General features: G+C 29.7%; 4 protein-coding genes across 4 annotated transcripts; 2 read left to right on the top strand and 2 right to left on the bottom strand.

Annotated features, from left to right (window-relative positions):
* Positions 1-354: 354 nt before the first annotated feature.
* LOC105621420 (protein cramped-like) lies at positions 355-6,976 on the bottom strand. Its single transcript, XM_012202891.1, has 10 exons — positions 6,790-6,976; positions 5,661-5,921; positions 5,176-5,379; positions 3,595-3,785; positions 2,962-3,456; positions 2,670-2,834; positions 2,432-2,575; positions 792-1,085; positions 551-664; positions 355-459 (listed from the first exon to the last, which is right to left on the bottom strand). Exons 1-10 carry the CDS (start codon positions 6,974-6,976, stop codon positions 355-357), a joined length of 2,160 nt encoding a protein of 719 aa, XP_012058281.1.
* Positions 6,977-8,642: 1,666 nt separating this feature from the next.
* Positions 8,643-10,642, top strand: LOC105621419 (nucleoside diphosphate kinase). Its single transcript, XM_012202889.1, has 3 exons — positions 8,643-8,837; positions 9,856-9,957; positions 10,232-10,642. Exons 1-3 carry the CDS (start codon positions 8,658-8,660, stop codon positions 10,460-10,462), a joined length of 513 nt encoding a protein of 170 aa, XP_012058279.1. The 5' UTR covers positions 8,643-8,657; the 3' UTR covers positions 10,463-10,642.
* A 2,177-nt stretch (positions 10,643-12,819) lies between these two features.
* LOC105621418 (U6 snRNA-associated Sm-like protein LSm5) lies at positions 12,820-14,107 on the top strand. The gene is made up of 3 exons (XM_012202888.1): positions 12,820-12,865; positions 12,956-13,152; positions 14,075-14,107. Exons 1-3 carry the CDS (start codon positions 12,820-12,822, stop codon positions 14,105-14,107), a joined length of 276 nt encoding a protein of 91 aa, XP_012058278.1.
* Positions 14,108-14,249: 142 nt separating this feature from the next.
* Positions 14,250-15,921, bottom strand: LOC105621417 (serine/threonine-protein kinase mos). Its single transcript, XM_012202887.1, has 4 exons — positions 15,842-15,921; positions 15,580-15,764; positions 15,030-15,415; positions 14,250-14,546 (listed from the first exon to the last, which is right to left on the bottom strand). The coding sequence occupies exons 1-4, from the start codon at positions 15,919-15,921 to the stop codon at positions 14,250-14,252; spliced, it is 948 nt and encodes a 315-aa protein (XP_012058277.1).
* Between the last annotated feature and the right edge of the window lie 2,912 nt (positions 15,922-18,833).

The following is an 18,833-nucleotide window of genomic DNA, read 5'->3' as shown; positions in this document are numbered from 1 at the left end:
AACTGTAACATATTATTTTTTAGAGTTAGTAACATGTAACGATAACCAGTTACTTTATGAAATAATTTTCCTAATCCTGTAATTTTCAGTTTGTTTCTCTAAAAAAAAAACAAGACTTTGCTTTAAAAAAATTTGTGCTATTATTTCAATTTATTTAAAACAATTTCAATTTATTTAGAATCACTCCCTTTTCGGAAGTATACCACGTTTCTCAGTTTATTCTGTATTAAATGCATCTCTGCAAAAATTTAATAAATACAGATAAATGCGCATGCTTCAAGTCAGAAGCAAACCAATCTTCTATATTAATATGAATTATTTAATTTTATTAAAAGATTTATTTTTATGATTTACCTATTTTTTGTTTTCATCGCAAGCCATTTGAGATGCAAGATTTGCAAATTTTGCCATATAGTCCACACTGTTTTCTCCCATGAGGCATTGCATATGTGATACAACCTAAAATATTATTATAAAACAAACATTTATGATATGATAGTATAATATAAGATAAAATAATATTTAATGTAAATGGTGTATTTCTATTTACATCAGAAGAAGGACGAGTATCTTCCATAATTTGTTCACCTGCTTGATTTCTTTGTGAACCTTTCATAGGCGATTCAAGCTGCCCTAAGAAACTGCTTAATGAAAAATCTGCAACCTAATTCGATTATTCTGTCGATTAATTTTTCACACAAAAATATATTGTGCACATTTATATTAATTATAAATATTTTTAATTATAAATTTATATTAATATTTTAATTATAAATATTTGGATTAATTACCTCGCTATTTAACCATTGATGTTCACCTTCTTTAAGAATTTGGGTAGCACTAGTAATAATTGAATTCGAATTCTTTGTATCTCCACTTGTCTCTAAAGCGTCTAAGAAAGTTTTGTCCTGAGCATCGTTAGCATTTACTGTTATTTTATTAGTTTGCATTTGACATACACTAGCGTTAGTTGTCAAATTTTCTGATGACATATTTGGCACAGATACAACAGGCAATACCCTTTGTATAACGAGACTTTTCTGCCTCACTGTTCTACCTCGCTTACAAAAGCGTGTTTTAAATTTCTGTAAATATTTATATGTATATACAGAAAATCTTATGCTGATTCTACAAGATGCTGATGCTTATGCTGAGTCTGTAGTCGGAAGTCTTAGTCTCAATCGATGAGTTGACCAATGAACGTTGGTTGTACAAGTTGGTCAATTTCATTAAACTTAGTTGGTAAAACTTAGTTGGTAGTTAGTAGTTCTACCAACTACTGACTCATTGCAGAATCAGCATCTCGCACACACACACACACACACACACACACACACACACACACACACACACACGAGGTGTCCTAGATCTACAGGATCACCTCTCATTAATAGGTAGAGCGAAATAAACTAAATCAAAAAGTCCTATACCTATTTTGTACAATAATTAATTTCTAAAAATAGTATTTCTAAAGAATAACATGTTATGTTCTGCTGAACGCAGCCAAAGTTGCGTTCGACAAATAGTTTTTGCAGGAGAATAATACCTCGATTCTGTAAATAATCTTAAGCCCTAAACACAATGGCAATAGTGATAGCGATAGAAATAGCGATAGTGATAGGAACAGAGGAATCCAATATACTGAAATGCATATGTCAATGCACATAGGAACAAATTTCCAACGAGTTCTATGTCTATGATCTTATAGCCTATTAATTCGTTCAGATTTTTCATTCTGTTTTATATCATTTCATTCTGTGCTATAACCTCGAAGCAGATGGAAGAATGTACTACAGTCAATATACGAGATCAGATTGGTTGGCATTTTTATTTCTTTTTATTTATTTTTTTTGCGGTATTGTGCAACGGAAAGTTATAATTATATATCGCTTATTTCTATGCTATTCGAATCACTGTTCTTGTCGCTGTTGTCTCACACTGTGTCTAGGATTTTATATATCGCTTATTTCTATCGCTATTCTTGTTGCTGTTGCCTCACATTGTGTCTAGGGTCTTTAATGACAGTTCAATATAACTATATAAAGAATCACAGAATCTTGTAATTACAAATCGGAATATCTTTGCATAATGCATAACTCACAATGCATAAATAATAAATGAACCAAAATCCTTCATTTTTTTTCTTTCTATGAAATAAAAGAAAAAACTCTGAAGTTGATTTTCTTACGCATTATGCAAAAGTGCTCCGATCTTTAAAATTACAGAATTGGAGCATAGATTAAAGTCAATGAATGATTGTTAAAAGTAGTCCGATTGAATTTTTTCATAAGTAACTTTGATTTTGGATTAGTTGGATTACATAACTTTTATTTTCTTAAACATTTTTGTCTATTTTTATATTTTCCAAGATATTTCGATGTCAAAGTTAAAATAAAATACTCAATGTTGTATTGAATTTAATAATACTTACATCAAGTTGTGTCTTAAATGCGTCAGCTGTACCAATCTTATGATATGTTTGTGGAATGAGAGGTCTTCTAAATGTAGATTCTTTAATAGATAGGACTCGAGACGAAATTACTGTTTCATTACTTCCTGACGTATTATCGTATACCTAATAGAAATATTTTGTAACATTAAAAAAATTTGAACTCGTCTTGAAATGCAACTAGAATCTCAAAATGAGCAAGATATCTGTTACATCTTACTTTGTTAGTACCATAATTATGTTTCGCCAGTGACAATAACTTTTGTAAAACCAAACATAGACTGTTATCATGCATGATACTCGATGATGCTGAATTAGTTATATATTGTCCATTAGGTAACCAATCCCACCAATATTCAAGTATAATCTTTGATTCACGACCAAACTGTAAATTAAACTTAGAATATTAGAAGATATACTTCAAATAATACAGTATAAATGTAAAAGCAAATTGCGATTATTTGATGAGAAGATTAAATGTGACAAATAGTAATAAATGTAATATTGCGCACCATTAGAAAAAGATCGCCCACGGTAATTGTGTTTGCTTCTTCGATGTTCCAACCCTTTCGAATTCTCTCGATAGTTTCTCTACCAGGAAACCTATTTGGTTCTGAATGATGTTCTGATGGCGGTTTTTCTATATTATTTATAATCGCTGGTTTTTCGGATATATTACTTCCAGTTTCTAAGAGATCCATATCACTACTGATATCTGGCAGTGTACAATTTTCATCAGTGCGGTTTAAAATCTTTTTATCCGATTTATATCGTTTAATGCCCTTTTTCCCCACGCCTTTTAAATATTGGACAGAGCCTAACAAATCTTCCCGTGAGCTTTTCAGACCGAGACGTTTTTCATATGAATTCAAACTGACACTATTGCTAGTAAGATATTCTCCAAGATTAACCATTGGCAAGGCAATTTTACATCCTTCTGGTGGAGCAACTCGTAATAAACAAGTATCTTTTATATCATTAGCAACAAGATTTTCTACAGTAGAACACTATAAATATTTATAAGGATTATGAATATTCAAATAAATTTCATTGTGCATAGTTGAAAATATACAATAACGAATGAGAAGAAAATGTACATATAATTACGACAGAGAGCCAAATTGTTGGAATAGATATAAGGATACTGTGGTATATTTTGCGAGTCGCCATCGTTGTTGCAAAAATATTAATAAACTTGAGAGACGTCTCTGTATGGGGAGAAGTGTACGAACTCTTGGATTCATAGATGCTGCTTGTACTTGCCACCAAGCCATGTTGTTACGCGGTCGTAATTCTATCACTATTCTAGATGGTAATTTAATTTCTTCCTGCCAATCTAAAATAAAACAAATATTTTAAATTTCAGTATTAATCAATTTTTTATAATAAATAATAAAACCAAGATATATATTGTTATGTAAATAGGACTACATTTACATGGCTCGATTTACACTGAAGTTACAACATCTGATATTATTGTACAACTATGCTATTTTACAAAGTTGTTACATTAATGTAATAACTTGAAATCGTTTGATAAAGAGGCTTAGTATTACTACACCGATGTAAAATGGATGTAAATGCTGTGTCGTGATGTTATAATTTCAGCATAAATTGTACCGCGTAAATGTAAAAACTAAAAATTCACTTTGCTTGTTGACTTATTTACATTCTTTCATACTTTCAACTTGGAAATAAGAACTTATAAATATGATTCACTTAAGTAGGAGTTATAATATCATATGTTACTCTAATTGTAAGTTAAGTTTAGAAGCTATGTAAACTAAAGTGATCAACTATTTTTAAGAAGGCAAAGAGGGACATTAAAAAAAAAATCAATATTAATTGTAATTAAATTTTAATAAATTGATTTTTTTTAATAATTGCTAACAAAACATAAACAATATATTATATTATTTGTAAATAACTAATAACACTTAATGTATAACATCACATGAAATCACAACAAAAATTACATAAGTTATGAGAATATATTTTAATTTTTAAAATTGTACTTTTCTACTAAATATGTTTTATGAATAATATCTAGGTTTTTAAATTAAAAAAATCATAAAATTTTTCATATATTAGTTCAAAATTACATGTACATTTCACACTTATTTTCACATATTATTTTACCTTTATTATTTTTAAATTTAAAAGAGGAACAACCTTGATAAGAAAAATTTCGCTGAAATTATTCCACATTTTGGAACATTTTTCGGTAAAATTTCAGTTTAATTTCAACGATTTTTAGCTAACAAATTTATTTTTAACAAAATTTCAACAAAAATTTCAGAGAAATTTCAGTTCAATTTCAGATATTTTTCAATATGTCAGCTGGAAAATTCACTTTTAGTGAATTTAGAAATTTCAGCAATTTTCAATAATTTTACTAAAAAGTTCCAAAACGTGGAATAATTTGAGCAAAATTTTTTCACCAGGCAATTTATAATCGTGTCCTAGATTTAGGAAACAATTTGGGAAACGTTGTAAAATGGAACACAAAGTTAAAATTTGAAACTGTCCCTCCTAATTTGAAACGGATGGTCACTAAGATATAAATCCATTTTATATGTAGAAATATTTTAATTCACAAAAATATACTGAAAAAAAATAAAAACTTTGTCTTTAAGTATTTGTTACAATACAATAATGTGTAATGTAACATAATATACTTTTTAAATATTGTACATTAAATATTATATATTAAAAATTTCATATACCTTCTAACTGGTTTAACTTTCTAAGTGCTCTACATATTGGTGTTTTAACTCTCATTGTTTTTCCTCTAAGCCTGACTTGTGTAGATCCCCAATATACCAATTCATTCAATCTTAAGTGAACTTTCTCATGAATACGAGGTAATTTTCTTCTAAGTTCACCATAATTTATTAGTCCATATAATTCCTGAGATGTTTTTTTAACATCTATATATAAAAGAACATATTATATTTGACAACATAGTACATATTGACAGAATCATAGAATGTTTTTGTGGCTCAACAAGTGTACTTTTAAAATTTAAAGTGAAATAGATATACATTTAATAATTGACAAAAGAAAGAAAGAGAATTCTAATACAATATAGTGTAGAAATAAAAAAATAGATCTGTAATGTATTTTCATCAATGTGTTTGTACACATTGTATTTATATATTAATATAAAAATTCATGCACATTCGTATTGTGATAATATAAACATATTAACCTTCTGAGAATTTAAGATGTTTTGATATTTTTAACCATGTTCTGTAATAAAAATGTCGAATTTGCTCTTTATTTTTTATCATGATGTCTGAGAGACCTCGTTTTTTTCCTTGATTTAGAAAGTAGCTTTGTAAAGCATCGAAATCTTTGCCATATTCATTAAGTGCTTTAAAAAAAGTATTTTTATCCTCCATAGACCATAATTCACAGGAACGTTTGAGAGATTTTACTTTAACCTCTGCTGTCTCTTCCTCTTTTGCATCTGTTTAAATAAAAAAATTTAATTTTAATATTGTAATCGTTAAAATATTTGTTATATAAATTATATGAACAGTGATATTTATTTAAAATAATTATTTCTCCCCTAAAATTCTAATAAAAATATCATTCGACGCGTATTTATTCAAAATTAAAGAATCTGGCAGAAAAACGTGGCAGTCAGCCTCGTCAGTATCCAGAAAATCAGAATTTTGCAATTTCGGCAATGATCACACGAATCCATTTCTACTCCCATTTCGATTCCCAAGAAATTTCCTTGTTTTATTTCAAGGATGCGCAACAATCAATTTGTTTAACCAATAGAATGCTAGCATTTGATTGTAATTTGATTGTAATTTTTTTATTGTAGTTTGTATAATTAAAGCATATAATAATTAAGGCACAGTATACATAACGTTGCATCGAGTCGGGATTCGGAATGACAAATATCTTAATCTTTGAAATCTCGAACTTTAATACTTAAGTCTATTCTACAATGTGCTTTTTGCTTCCTGTTTCTTGTCTTTTATTATTTTTTGACATCTTGTCTTTTTGTTTCTTATCCGGTTTTTGTTTTTGTTTTCGCCTAAAATAAAAGTTAACCAACTTTGAAAGAAACAAGAAATACAATTGTCGATAAAACGGTACAAAGGAGAAAAAAGGTAAAAAACAAGAAACAAGAAACAAAGAGCACATTGTAGAATAAATAGATGTTAATAACTCGATTCACAAGATCGTCGCGTTTTTTTTTTGTCAGATTCTTTCATTTTAAGTGAATACGCATTGATGAAATAAGTACATTTTTTTATTAAGATTTTAGGAGGATGGAAAGGGGGGGATGAGTTATTCTAAACAATTATCTGTAAACAAACCTTTTTTCTCAGTGTTGTTAACATCATTGTCAATTTTGAACTTTTTAGCACCGCGAACAACACGAACTTGTGTATTTTTATTATCTATTAAACATTTTGTATCCAAATATATTTGATTCACTTGAGAACACACTGGAGTCACATTACCAAATTCAGTATCTTCACATTTTGTAGGATCTTCTATCATATTATATATTTGTTGCAATTTATAAGACAAATATTTTCAATGTAATTTAAAATCACAATGAATGTTGAAATATTTTAAATTTAGAATTAATTGCAACGAACAACATTGCAGAATATATAATAAGCAAATACAGCGTAGAATAATTTGTACAGTAATTTATTATTATTTTCTAGATTTTAAACACCAAAGATCAGGAATATTTTTCTTTAACTTCTTTTTTGTTAGATAATCTATTCAGTAATTAATTCTTCAGTTGAGCTTTCTCACTACCAATTTTAATAAAATTATCATTTGACATGTTTTCCCATGAAGATGAAACAATCGAACCCAACTCCAACTAAATGGAATTTTTTCTAACAGAAAAAACTACCTTCCAGAGGAGCCAAATTGTTGTCTTGTAATGCTGAGCCACTACATGTAGCGCTATCTACCAAAGCAGGATGAACTTTTTTGTCAAAAGTTTAACAAAAATATAAGAATTCACGGTTACCCATCTAATCCAGGATCCTACCATGGAAGTACCATAGCTCATATCATCGGCGAGATACTATTAAAGACCGACATCCTTACGAGATCTTTGCATCCATGTGAATATTGAAGTGAATCGGTTCTTATTTCAAGACTATCTTAAATGATGTCTTAAGATGCTAATGCGGCCCTCTGATTGGTTCATTATATTTCAAGGTTGAATTTAAGAAGGTCTTAAATATAAGATCTGACTATGGAATACCGGCCTAAGAGTTGAAAACTGATAACTAATAGTGCACTAATTTTATGATTTATTAGTTTAGTAGACATATTTATGTATTTAGAACTCAATAATTACTCGATTTTTTTTTACATTGTGATTTCAGTCAAAGTTTGATTATCAACAGAAATGATAACTGCAGAGAAAAAATTGTAATTTTTCGGCAATATATAGGATGTTACAGCTTTACAAGTATGTATATTTATTTATTTGGAGCATTTATGTAATAAATAAAAGATCATGAATTCAATAATGTATTAACCAAATCTTTATGTTAATAATAGCAAATTTATATTAATTGTCGATAATATCAATGTTCTTCAATTACCTGCGGATTTTTGGGGTCATTTTTATTGGGGCATCGAAAATTTGCTCAGGTTGACGATCTTTAATAGTATCTAGTCCGAGACGATCTTTAATAGTATCAGTGGCCAAGTTTAAACCGAAGGGTGCATTCGTTTACGCAGCATTAGAGTAGAGAGTATTTAATTCTCGTTTAATACTCAGTGAATAACAAGGATAGAGTAATACTTCTGCATTAATCGCTGCATAAATGAATACAGGAAAAAATTGGTTCGCGTCGCCTGCTCCAACATGCTCCAATGTGCTCCTGTTATAGCTTCTACCAGAGAGAAATCTGAAAGAGGACAAATCTGGCCCAAATCTGTAACCGCAAAATTCTGTCGCGCATTATTGCCCTCTGACAAAGTAACTGTAAACTATATAGCAACGTTCACTTTTCTTAGGGTACATCAGGGTACATCGTCCACTTTTCAAGGCTAGAGATGATAAATCGATATTTGGTTCATATCGTGCTACATGTAGAGTGAGCCTATTGTGTCTACCTAGTATATACGTGGCCAGAGCCATCACTTGTTCCGTTAACATTGAACCGGAACCCGGAAAAGAGCCTTTGCGACACGTTGGTATCGCATGTTCTTATGTTCTGTCTTGATTTTGCTGCTGATTATCTGTAAATTAATTATGACGGAAAACAAGGAGCGTACTTTTATCATGGTTAAACCAGACGGTGTGCAGCGTGGTCTTGTCGGCAAGATTATTCAACGATTTGAGCAGAAGGGTTTCAAATTAGTGGCTATGAAGATGTTATGGGTAAGTGATGGTATTTCATTCAAGTGTTGGTATAATTTTATGCTCCTAACTTCACACAGTTCGAAAATTCACAATTTCTAGAACTCGTGCGAATGTTCCAATTTGGCACATCTCGATAAACTTATTGAACTTTTGAAAATATTAGCTATCTATATTGGATTTAGAATAAAAATTATTTATTTCTCATTTCAATATTCTATTAATCTATTGTATACCAGTTATTCAAAGTACTTTAGAACTAGAATGGCGATTGGTATTCAAATATTATATTAAATTTATGGATATATAATGAAATTACAAGCAAAAATGGTCTTTAATGAAAACATTTAATACTAATGTAGAATATCGATATGTGTAGCAATTCTAATCAAGTGTAGTGACCTTCAAGATCAAGAGCAGAATGATTTCAAATATGTTTATAAAAAATCGATGTAAAAACATTTTATATTATTGTAAGTATAAAAAATAAAAAATACAAATAATAAAATATATAAAAAAAATTAAATGTTAATGGAAATTAAGGTGAAATAAATCATTCAATTCTATTTTGAAATCAGATTTTCTGAAATCAAATTTTCTGTTTTAATTTTTAATTTAATTTTTTAAGTTTTATGATTTTAATTTTTTTAAGTTACAACTATGATCATCAATGAAGGATGTAACTGATTGAAAGAATGCAATAATGATGTAAAAAATATTTTAAGGCTAAGAATTTATTGTATAATCATATGCTTGTAAGCATAATAAATAATATGATAAAAAAATGTAAATATGAATTTTTTATAGGAAATATAGTTTTTAAATATTTTTAAAGTAGATTGAATATCCTTGATTAAAAGATATTTATGTCTTCTCTAATTTGTACACCATAGGTCTGTTTTTTATTACTGCACTTTCTGAACTAGTACATACAATGCAATACATTGAAGTGAAACAAATATATGTTTGTTTCACTTCAATTATTGCATCTGTTCAGATTGCAGCAATACAAAATAAACCTCATATCTTTGTGTTACAGCCTTCTGAAGATCTCTTGAAAAAACATTATGCGGATCTGGCATCAAGACCCTTCTTCCCAGGTTTAGTCAAATATATGAGCTCAGGACCAGTTATGCCAATGGTAATTTTCTTATAAGATATAAAATAATATGTATAAATAATAAGATAAATAATAGTAATGATAATAATAATAATAATAATAATAAGATAAGAATAAAATAATATATATAAATAAAATAATAAGTATTGATATTGTATAACAATAAATTTTAATTCATATCAATAAGTGTACCACCAATACCAATTCAAAACCAAATATCAATAATATGCAATTAAACAAACTTCATTTACATTAATATACATTAATATACATGTTTATAAAATTTCTATTTCAGGTCTGGGAAGGCTTGGATGTTGTAAAAACTGGCCGTGTAATGTTGGGCGAGACAAATCCTAAGGATTCTGCACCAGGTACAATTCGTGGTGATTTTTGCATACAAGTTGGACGCAATATTATTCATGGCTCTGATTCTGTTGAGTCTGCCATAAAGGAGATTGACCTTTGGTTTGGCGAGAAAGAAGTGATTGACTGGATGTACGCATCTGAAAAATGGATTTACGAATAAGAATTTTTTTCTGACAGAAACATTTTCTCAGAGGTTTTTCTACAGAGGTATCTCTACAAGCATTTTCTTGAAGAGAATCTGCTAAAGTCTATTGCTAGTATGCAAACTTTTTAGCAAGGCTGAGGTTCGAGAAAAACATCTGATATTTGTAAGGAATAAATAAAAAATTGCTAAACTTTATCAAGATTTTTTGAAATATTATATAAACTTAGGGTTGTAAGAGATAGAAATATATGAGTTACCAAAATAACTCTTATTAAACTGAATATTCAGATATAAATACTATTATAATAAGATCTGAAAGAAAAAACATCTTTATCAGAATTAAAAGGTTAATTAATTCAAAGATGCTAGAGGGCATCTGCGAGTTATCGCTATGTTGTAATTGATAAATGTTTCATGAATCTTGTCCACTTTATCAGGATGAAAAGCACAGCATCAGCTATATGTTCTTCACCCTGATAAAATAAAAAGCAAAATTCACAATACATTGGCATTAGCAGTAGATCACGACATAGTGATAAAGCTAAGATATATTCGCTTACACATATACAAGTAAATTTATCAAGTATGTCTGCGCAAATCACTTGCATAAATTTACTTGAACACGTGTGACAAAGACAACTTCTTTGGATTGTAATGGCTCATACTGCAAAACCAACAGCGAATCTAGCCAGTATGAGAGGAAAGTGAGTGTTAAACCTGAAACGACCAGGCAGATGCATAAAGACAACTGCACAGTTATTTTGGCTTGCGCAAATGACTTGAGCAAATATTGAGAAAATTCATTCAGTATTCTTGCGTAAATGATTTGCACAAATATAATAAATCGGAGTATGTGTGGCATGCTAAAATCTAATCGGAACGTATGTTCGCACATTGCTTGCACTTTTTACACCGAACCGCCTTCTTTTTTTTTAAGTTCAAATATGAAGGGATTCATATTCATTATCCATTTATATGCAAATCCACGGAGGAATTCACTATCCTTCTGTAGAAATACGCTTCTATTCTGTGGATGTATTATAGACATGAATCCACTTCGATGATAAAATTTTATCGATGTCAGAAAATAATGTAGTCACATAGTTCTCAAACCGTAGTCGAAAATGGAAGTACTGGCGGTAGTGTATGGACAATTTCGACGGTAACAGGAAAGAAGTCGGCATAGCTTCTTTCAAGTCTCAGGAATAAGACTACGCATTGAAGAACGAGATTAAAGTTTGACTAATCAGAACAAAAAAAGTCAAAATTTCTTTGTTTTCATTGGTGAAATTTCAATTTTTGATCTTTAATTTCAATCTTCAATAAATAATCTGATTTTCCGACCTAAGGACCGGTTTCATCAAGCTTAATCGTGATAAACCGCAATTGGTCGATTCTACTAAACAGTAAACGTGATTAAGCTAACCTGCGTTAGTGAAATTAGGCATTGAAAACTGAGATTGAAGATACAAATTTGATCAATGAGGACGAAAGAATTTTAAGAGAATTTTAATCCTAAAACAACGCTCGAATTTCGACGAAGATACGGTGAAAGAAAACAGGATTTTATTTCGTATCATCGATACAAAATAAAATTCTGCTTTCTGATTGATTGTAGAACGTCGTACGACGCATGTCGGGTCCAATGTGAATCCAGCATGAGAATTGATATAAATGAAACTAATAGTGTTTTCGGTCCGGATTTGCACTACTTAGGTTAGAAAATGCTGTGTTATTGGTTGACGTTACATGCTTTACCAATATGAGAGCGCGAAACATCAACCCAGATAGTGCAAATTCATTCGGACCGAAAACACTATAAATTCGTATATTATGCTTGATCTATGGCAGTAGCAGTAGTGGTTGAGATTGTAAAAGTAACAAATTGACCAATTACAGTTGAATGTGAGAAGAATAGTCGACTGTGATTGGTCAATTTTTTACTCTTACAGTTTCTCTATTACTGATACTGCCATTGTAGACGCATTACTGCCAATTGACTGCCAGTACTGAAAATCTATAGTTTCTGTAAAATCTATAGTTACGTATACTATACTGTACTGACAACTGACAATAAAACACGGTATGTATGTATATTTATGAAGCATTTATATAGTAAAAAAAGTCATGAATTTAATAATGTATTAGCTATTAGCCATATTAAACATTTATACATTAATAATCGCAAATTTATATCATTTGTTGATAATATCAACGTTCTTCAATTACCTCCGAGTCTTTTTGTACAGACGAAAATTTGCCCAGGGTCGATGGTCTTTAATAGTATCTCATCGATGCTTATACTGTGGTATGCCTATTGCCTATTGGTACATTTGATATTATTTGACGACTATTTCATTGTATAAATCGTCATGACTGCTTCAGTTAGCACCAATCCATCTACATTATTACCTTTAGGTAAATGAATTTCTAATTTTTTAAATTATGCCAATAATATTTTGTTCGATATTTGTAATCCAATGCGAATAATTATATTGTTACTTTTAGAATTAGTTGACAAGTGTATCGGTTCTCGAATACACATTATTATGAAAAATGACAAAGAGATTGTAGGAACTTTGCAAGGTTTTGATGATTTTGTCAACATGTTACTGGAAGATGTAACAGAAAGTGAGGCAACCCCGGAAGGTCGCAGAGTTACAAAGTTGGATCAGATTCTTCTCAACGGCAGCAATATTACTATGGTCATTATTGATAATATCTGATACCCAATGTTGATTCTACAATGAGTTGGTAGATCTAAATCAATGAAGTAAAATCAGAATATAAATCGAATGTAATGAAAGAGTGACAGAAGCATAAACGAAACTTCTAGGAGGCAAAAATTAAAATATCAAAATGTAAAAGAATTGTAAATGCTTCTTTTACAATTTCATTGTTCAATTTTCGCCTTTTAGAAGTTTCGTTTACACTTCTGTTACTCTCTCATTACATCGGATTTACACTCGGATTTTTTTCACAGCTAACTTATATGACACAACACTTGTGAAATCATCTCATTCTTGTTGTTTATGAAATGTTAATTAAAGATAAACGAAAGGCCCATGAATATTGCGAGCGTTAAATTGAACGCAATAGGACTACCAATTTTCTTGAGACCAAATTCGACTTTATTCCTTCCTATTAATTAAGCTAAACAATTAACAACTTGTAAACGCGAAAATCTTAGTCGTTTACCACAGTCATTATTTAAATTAAGACTTAATATTTTTGATTGCCAATTCATTATAGAATCAATTTGAAGGTATCTCCAGATGAATGGCCAATGTATATGTCAACTTTATTAAATATTGATTATTCAATATGTATAGCTGTGTGTCAAAGTCTCACTACAAATACTTTGAAGCGTTTGATGGACCAATTAGAAGAAAGAATTTTAAAAACTAACCAATTAAAAAACACTTCAAAGCGCTTGCAACATCGCATTGACCCTATGAATATGTGTATGATATTTGTTAATGTTGGCATATGTTGGCCATATCGTTTGGAGGCATCTTAATAATTATGAGAAATAACACTTCTAATAGAATAATAGATCATAATTTTTGACATGATTAAAATGGAAAGTAAAACTCAAATTTTTTTAATTTGTTTATTTTGCTGCAGTTAGTACCTGGTGGTGAGATGCCGGATACATAATACTTTTAAGCCATCATCTTGAGCGTATCAGATTTATTTCTATCTTGATAAGATTGTGATGAAGCATTAACCTCATTACTTATCGCAAGTAAGGTTCGTTATAAGCTTAAGCTTAATTGATCAAATAAATGTTAACTATGGATTACAAAAGATCAAGTTTACTGATTATTTCATGAAGCGAGGGTCTATCTGCAATATTCTGGGACCATGCCGCTTTGAATAATTCTTTGTATCTTCCATCGAACTCATCATCAAGAGCTTCATATTCAGGACGTGTTCCTTTTACAGAAATATATATGATGGTATGCATATGTAATCCATGAAAAGGTACTTCTCGAGAAAGCATTTGCCAGGCCACGATTCCTAGAGAATAAATATCGGTAGCGAACGTAGGTATATCTCCTCGAAGCACTTCTGGTGCTGCATAGCCTGGTGTACCCTGATAAAGAAATGAGTTTTTAGGAAAGAAAACTAAATAAATAGCAAAATTTTTTTCACTTGCATTAAATTAGATTAGTGCATATTTAAAGCTATTATATAAATTAGTAAAGTTAAAATAAATGTAGAACCAGATAAACATTAAACATTAATTGATATGATATTGTCTCGTTATTTAACAGAATACTTATACATGTATATTATTTCATTGTTAAAGTTGATTACATTATGCCATTTATTTAGATACTATAAAGAAGCTTTTTATGTGCACTCATCTAATATATAATTCAGTGCAGTATGAGTGATAGAATTCATCAAAAATAAAAATCTCGCCATTACATGAACACCTATCTAATGAGTATATATGTATGGATATATGGAAACTGTTACAAAAATCATATTGCGTGTGTCTGTAATTCTATTAGAGAATTCATTAATGTATTTTTGAATGAAGATTCAATGAGTCGCATATATGCGTGCATACTCGCGGCCTGATTGAAACGTGCAGTTCATCGACTAGTATAGAACTACCGAAGTCGGTGAGCTTAGCTTGACCGTTAGCTGCCATTAAAATATTGGTTGCTTTAACGTCTGCATGTATTACGCCAGAATCATGGCAAAATTGAAGTGCGCTAGCGATATCTTTCCAGATTGAGACACGCTTCTCTTTCGACAGTGCCGATTCTTGCAGCCTGTCCTTCAATGACGTGCCGCATAGTTCCATTGTTATCAATGATAAGCTATTGCCTTGTTCTATTCTCAATATTTTCACAATGTTGGTGTGTCGCAGGATAGTCGCATGTCTCTCCGAGTTTATTACTTCATCATCATTTTGTTTGCGTGGAATTATCTTTGCTGCCATTTGGTTTCCTGAGAAACATAACAATAGTAAATCGTATTTACGGATTCCTTTTCATTTTTTATGCACATGCAATTACCTCTAACAAATAATATAATTTATTAAAAAAAATTACAGTAAAGCAATTACCTCTAACAAATAATATAATTTATTAAAAAAAATTACAGTAAAGCACCTTTGTAAAGTACCTTGTAGACGGTACCGAAAGCACCCACTCCAAGCACAGAACGATGTTTCTTCGACAGACCGTTCTTGAGTAGTTCAACTCTATTAGGAGTATCGATATTGAATGGTAACAACTTTTCATCTTCCATCTTTTTTTCGTGAATGTTATCTGGAGTTTTTGGACTTGGACATACTCTAATAGTAATAATTTATTAAATTATTACTCGTTTGTGGACTTTAGTTTAAATAACAAAAATTCTGACTATTCTCACCTAACATTTAACATAGCACTTTCTAATGGCTGAGGTGATAGATGCTTTAATGTAGACATGAATCTTCGCGGTGAAGCCATTTAGATAACGATTACGAGATATTTACGATACAAATGATTTTTTAATGATAGAAGAAAACGTTGAATTCTTTCAACATCATTTGTATATAGAAAATGATGAAATTATTTATATCGTGTATGTAGGAAAACGTAGGACTTAAAAGTCCGTTCTTTGTATACAAACATATCGAATATAGCGGGGAATACTTTAAAGCTCTTTTCCTAGACGTCTTTTTTTTAGCGAAAAAATTCTCAATATTTTAGAATTTAAAATTATTGGTATAATTTTATATATTATTAAATATTTTGAAAAATAAAAATTATAAGATGCTCATTTGATGTGTACACGCATCTTTGCATTCTCGCTTTTTTTCATTGAAGAATTTTTTCAAATTGTACGGTTAATTTAGATAGAAATTTTACGAAAATAAACATAAGTACGTATTTACTTTATAATTATAATTTTTTTTCTACTTTATATCTCAATTAAAAGAAAATATTTGCAGGATAAGGTATCTTTAACTTGTAGTGTAAAATTCTATAAATTTAGAAATAAATATCTTCAAAACAGTGCGATAAAAATCAATGAAATTTTTTCTAAATATTGATATGATTAACTTTTTTTTATTACATCTATATATATTATAGACGTGTTTTATGTTTCATCAAACGCGAGAATTAATCTGCTTCGGTATACCGCACTTTCAATATTGATTTTTAAAGTGTATATATTTTACATTCTATAAATATCGGTTAGAGTTAGAGGACTTTTCTTCTTTTTAAACGTATGTGTTTTGCTTTTCTGTATCAATTGATTTGAAACCTTATTATTCGTTTCATTTAAACAATTAAATAAATTGTTAATGTCTAAAAAATAAAAATTTATTACATTTTTTGTTTGCTTAAGTTGACAAAAATTAATCGATAGACTAAAAAAAATGTTGGTATGTGAGGGCAGAATTATAAATGTGATAAATTTCATATTTTTATTAATAAAATAAAGCGATTATTTACATTTAACATTACGTAATAATTAATAATATAATGATATTATAATCATAATTGTTAGTCGTTTACATCTTGAATAATTCTAAGTCATTAAAAGAAACATCTTTGAAACTTTAATTCGATTCAATAAAGGAATTATGTTTGTGGCTGTTTTAAATTTTATAAACCGTTAAATCTTAAAATCACTTGAATTGTTATTTAGAAATCCATATTTGTGTTACGAGATATTCATCACCCACGTTTTTGTTCAATAAGATAAAATTCTCTTCCAAGGTTATATTCAGATTCCCACTCAAGTGAAATTCCACTCCCAGATATTATTTTATTCTTGTTGTTCACTGAATGTTAAACAAGCATAAAATAATATATACACCCTGATTCTGCAACTTCTAACGAAAATTTGGTATTGATATGTTGTCGCTATATTTTTACTATTTATAATACCTACAACGACAGTAACATGATACTAACTGTTATTAAGAATTACAGAATTAGGATGCTGGATGATATTTGGGAATCTGAATATAGTTTTGGAAGAGATTTCATGTTTTTTTATTTAACAAGATCTAGGAGAGCTTCTTCTAGGATCTTGTTGAAGAAAAAACATCCTTTTCCAAGACTATGTTCGGATTCCCTCAAGCTCCACCAAGTATCATTTTATTTTTGTGTGTATATTCACCGATTGTTTAATAAAGATAGCACGATACTGGGAGGCACTTGGGTGAGAATCTGAACAGAGCCGTGAAAGGGAGATCTTATCTTAAAACAAAAACGTGTGGAATGACAACAACGGCGTAACATATATCTATATGAATTTCTAAATAATAAGTGACTTCAAGATTTAATAGTTTGTATGAAATTTAAAATCGGTCTACAAAACGTATATATACTATATGCGCAGAATAAGCATTATAATTATATATTTGCGCATGCTTTCTACACATTAATCGCAGAAACGCTAAATTACCTAATCTGTTGGAATCTCTTTCCTGAGAGAGATATTCTGCGCATCCACTTCGCATAGGCAACTTTTATAGGAAGGAAGGAACTAGGGAGTTAACAGTCTGATAATAGAAGTAGTAATAGAAGTCTGTGGAACAAACGAAATAATGTAAACACCTTGAAATTATATTATATATACTGTTTTATTAATGAATATACATGTACATATGGTTTCATGAATATACACGTATGTACATATATGTTCATGAAAAAAAAGAAAAGAACGATCTGTGAAAACATTATTTCTTGAAAATTATGACTAATCCAACATTATTCTCGTAACATTTCCATTTGGCTATCCTTACGCATGTGCCATTATATAAACTCTTGATAATCATTGCATCATCAAGCGCAAACATTAGGCTCTCAGAGGCATCGATTTTTCGCTTAATTTAAAAAACGCAAAGATATCATGATAAAGCATGTATAGATAATTAAAATATTTTGAAATACAATCAGATCATTATTTACATTTAAATTTTACTCTAAAAAAATAATTGAAATGTATAAGCAGATGTAACTATAATTATCAACGAAAATAAAAATATTTATTTGTTCAAATATTTTTTAAATATTTATATGCATTCCAAGAATTATGAAAAAATTATGGAAAAAAATTTCGTAAAACAAAAAAAATAAAAAATTAGTGCAAACGATGTCTAATAGTTTAATGACTGTTGAAAATTCTTTCTGTGTTATACTAGAGAGAAACCTAAGAGAGAATATGAAGGTTTTTTCCTGTAATCGCAAAATGCCTCCGCGCGCTACTGCTCTCTAAACAAATAAATTACACAGCAATTTATTTCCATCAGCACTGCAAAAAAATGGATATTGTTGTAGTTTATATCCATTTCTTCAGAGGGCAGTAGTGCGCGGGGACAATTTGCGATTACAGGAAAAAAGCCCTCATATCCTCTCTTAAG

The sequence above is a fragment of the Atta cephalotes genome (genome assembly GCF_000143395.1).
Source record: "Atta cephalotes unplaced genomic scaffold scaffold00033, whole genome shotgun sequence".
Taxonomy (NCBI): domain Eukaryota; kingdom Metazoa; phylum Arthropoda; class Insecta; order Hymenoptera; family Formicidae; genus Atta; species Atta cephalotes.
Note: the sequence above shows the minus strand (reverse complement) of the source record. Positions and strands in the feature narration are given on the sequence as shown.

Excerpts from the sequence above, each read along its gene's own strand:
- LOC105621420 (XM_012202891.1), bottom strand. The coding sequence starts at position 6,976 with ATGATAGAAGATCCTACAAAATGTGAAGATACTGAATTTGGTAATGTG. Across the intron at positions 1,086-2,431 it reads CATTTAAGACACAACTTGAT|AAATTTAAAACACGCTTTTG; the intron begins GTAAGTATTATT and ends AAATATTTACAG. Across the intron at positions 460-550 it reads ATACTCGTCCTTCTTCTGAT|GTTGTATCACATATGCAATG; the intron begins GTAAATAGAAAT and ends ATAATATTTTAG.
- LOC105621419 (XM_012202889.1), top strand. The coding sequence starts at position 8,658 with ATGTTCTTATGTTCTGTCTTGATTTTGCTGCTGATTATCTGTAAATTA. Across the intron at positions 8,838-9,855 it reads TGGCTATGAAGATGTTATGG|CCTTCTGAAGATCTCTTGAA; the intron begins GTAAGTGATGGT and ends TTTGTGTTACAG. Across the intron at positions 9,958-10,231 it reads CAGGACCAGTTATGCCAATG|GTCTGGGAAGGCTTGGATGT; the intron begins GTAATTTTCTTA and ends TTTCTATTTCAG.
- LOC105621418 (XM_012202888.1), top strand. The coding sequence starts at position 12,820 with ATGACTGCTTCAGTTAGCACCAATCCATCTACATTATTACCTTTAG. Across the intron at positions 12,866-12,955 it reads ATCTACATTATTACCTTTAG|AATTAGTTGACAAGTGTATC; the intron begins GTAAATGAATTT and ends TGTTACTTTTAG. Across the intron at positions 13,153-14,074 it reads ACGGCAGCAATATTACTATG|TTAGTACCTGGTGGTGAGAT; the intron begins GTCATTATTGAT and ends ATTTTGCTGCAG.
- LOC105621417 (XM_012202887.1), bottom strand. The coding sequence starts at position 15,921 with ATGGCTTCACCGCGAAGATTCATGTCTACATTAAAGCATCTATCACCT. Across the intron at positions 15,416-15,579 it reads CTACAAGGTACTTTACAAAG|GAAACCAAATGGCAGCAAAG; the intron begins GTGCTTTACTGT and ends TATGTTTCTCAG. Across the intron at positions 14,547-15,029 it reads ACGTTTCAATCAGGCCGCGA|GGTACACCAGGCTATGCAGC; the intron begins GTATGCACGCAT and ends TTTCTTTATCAG.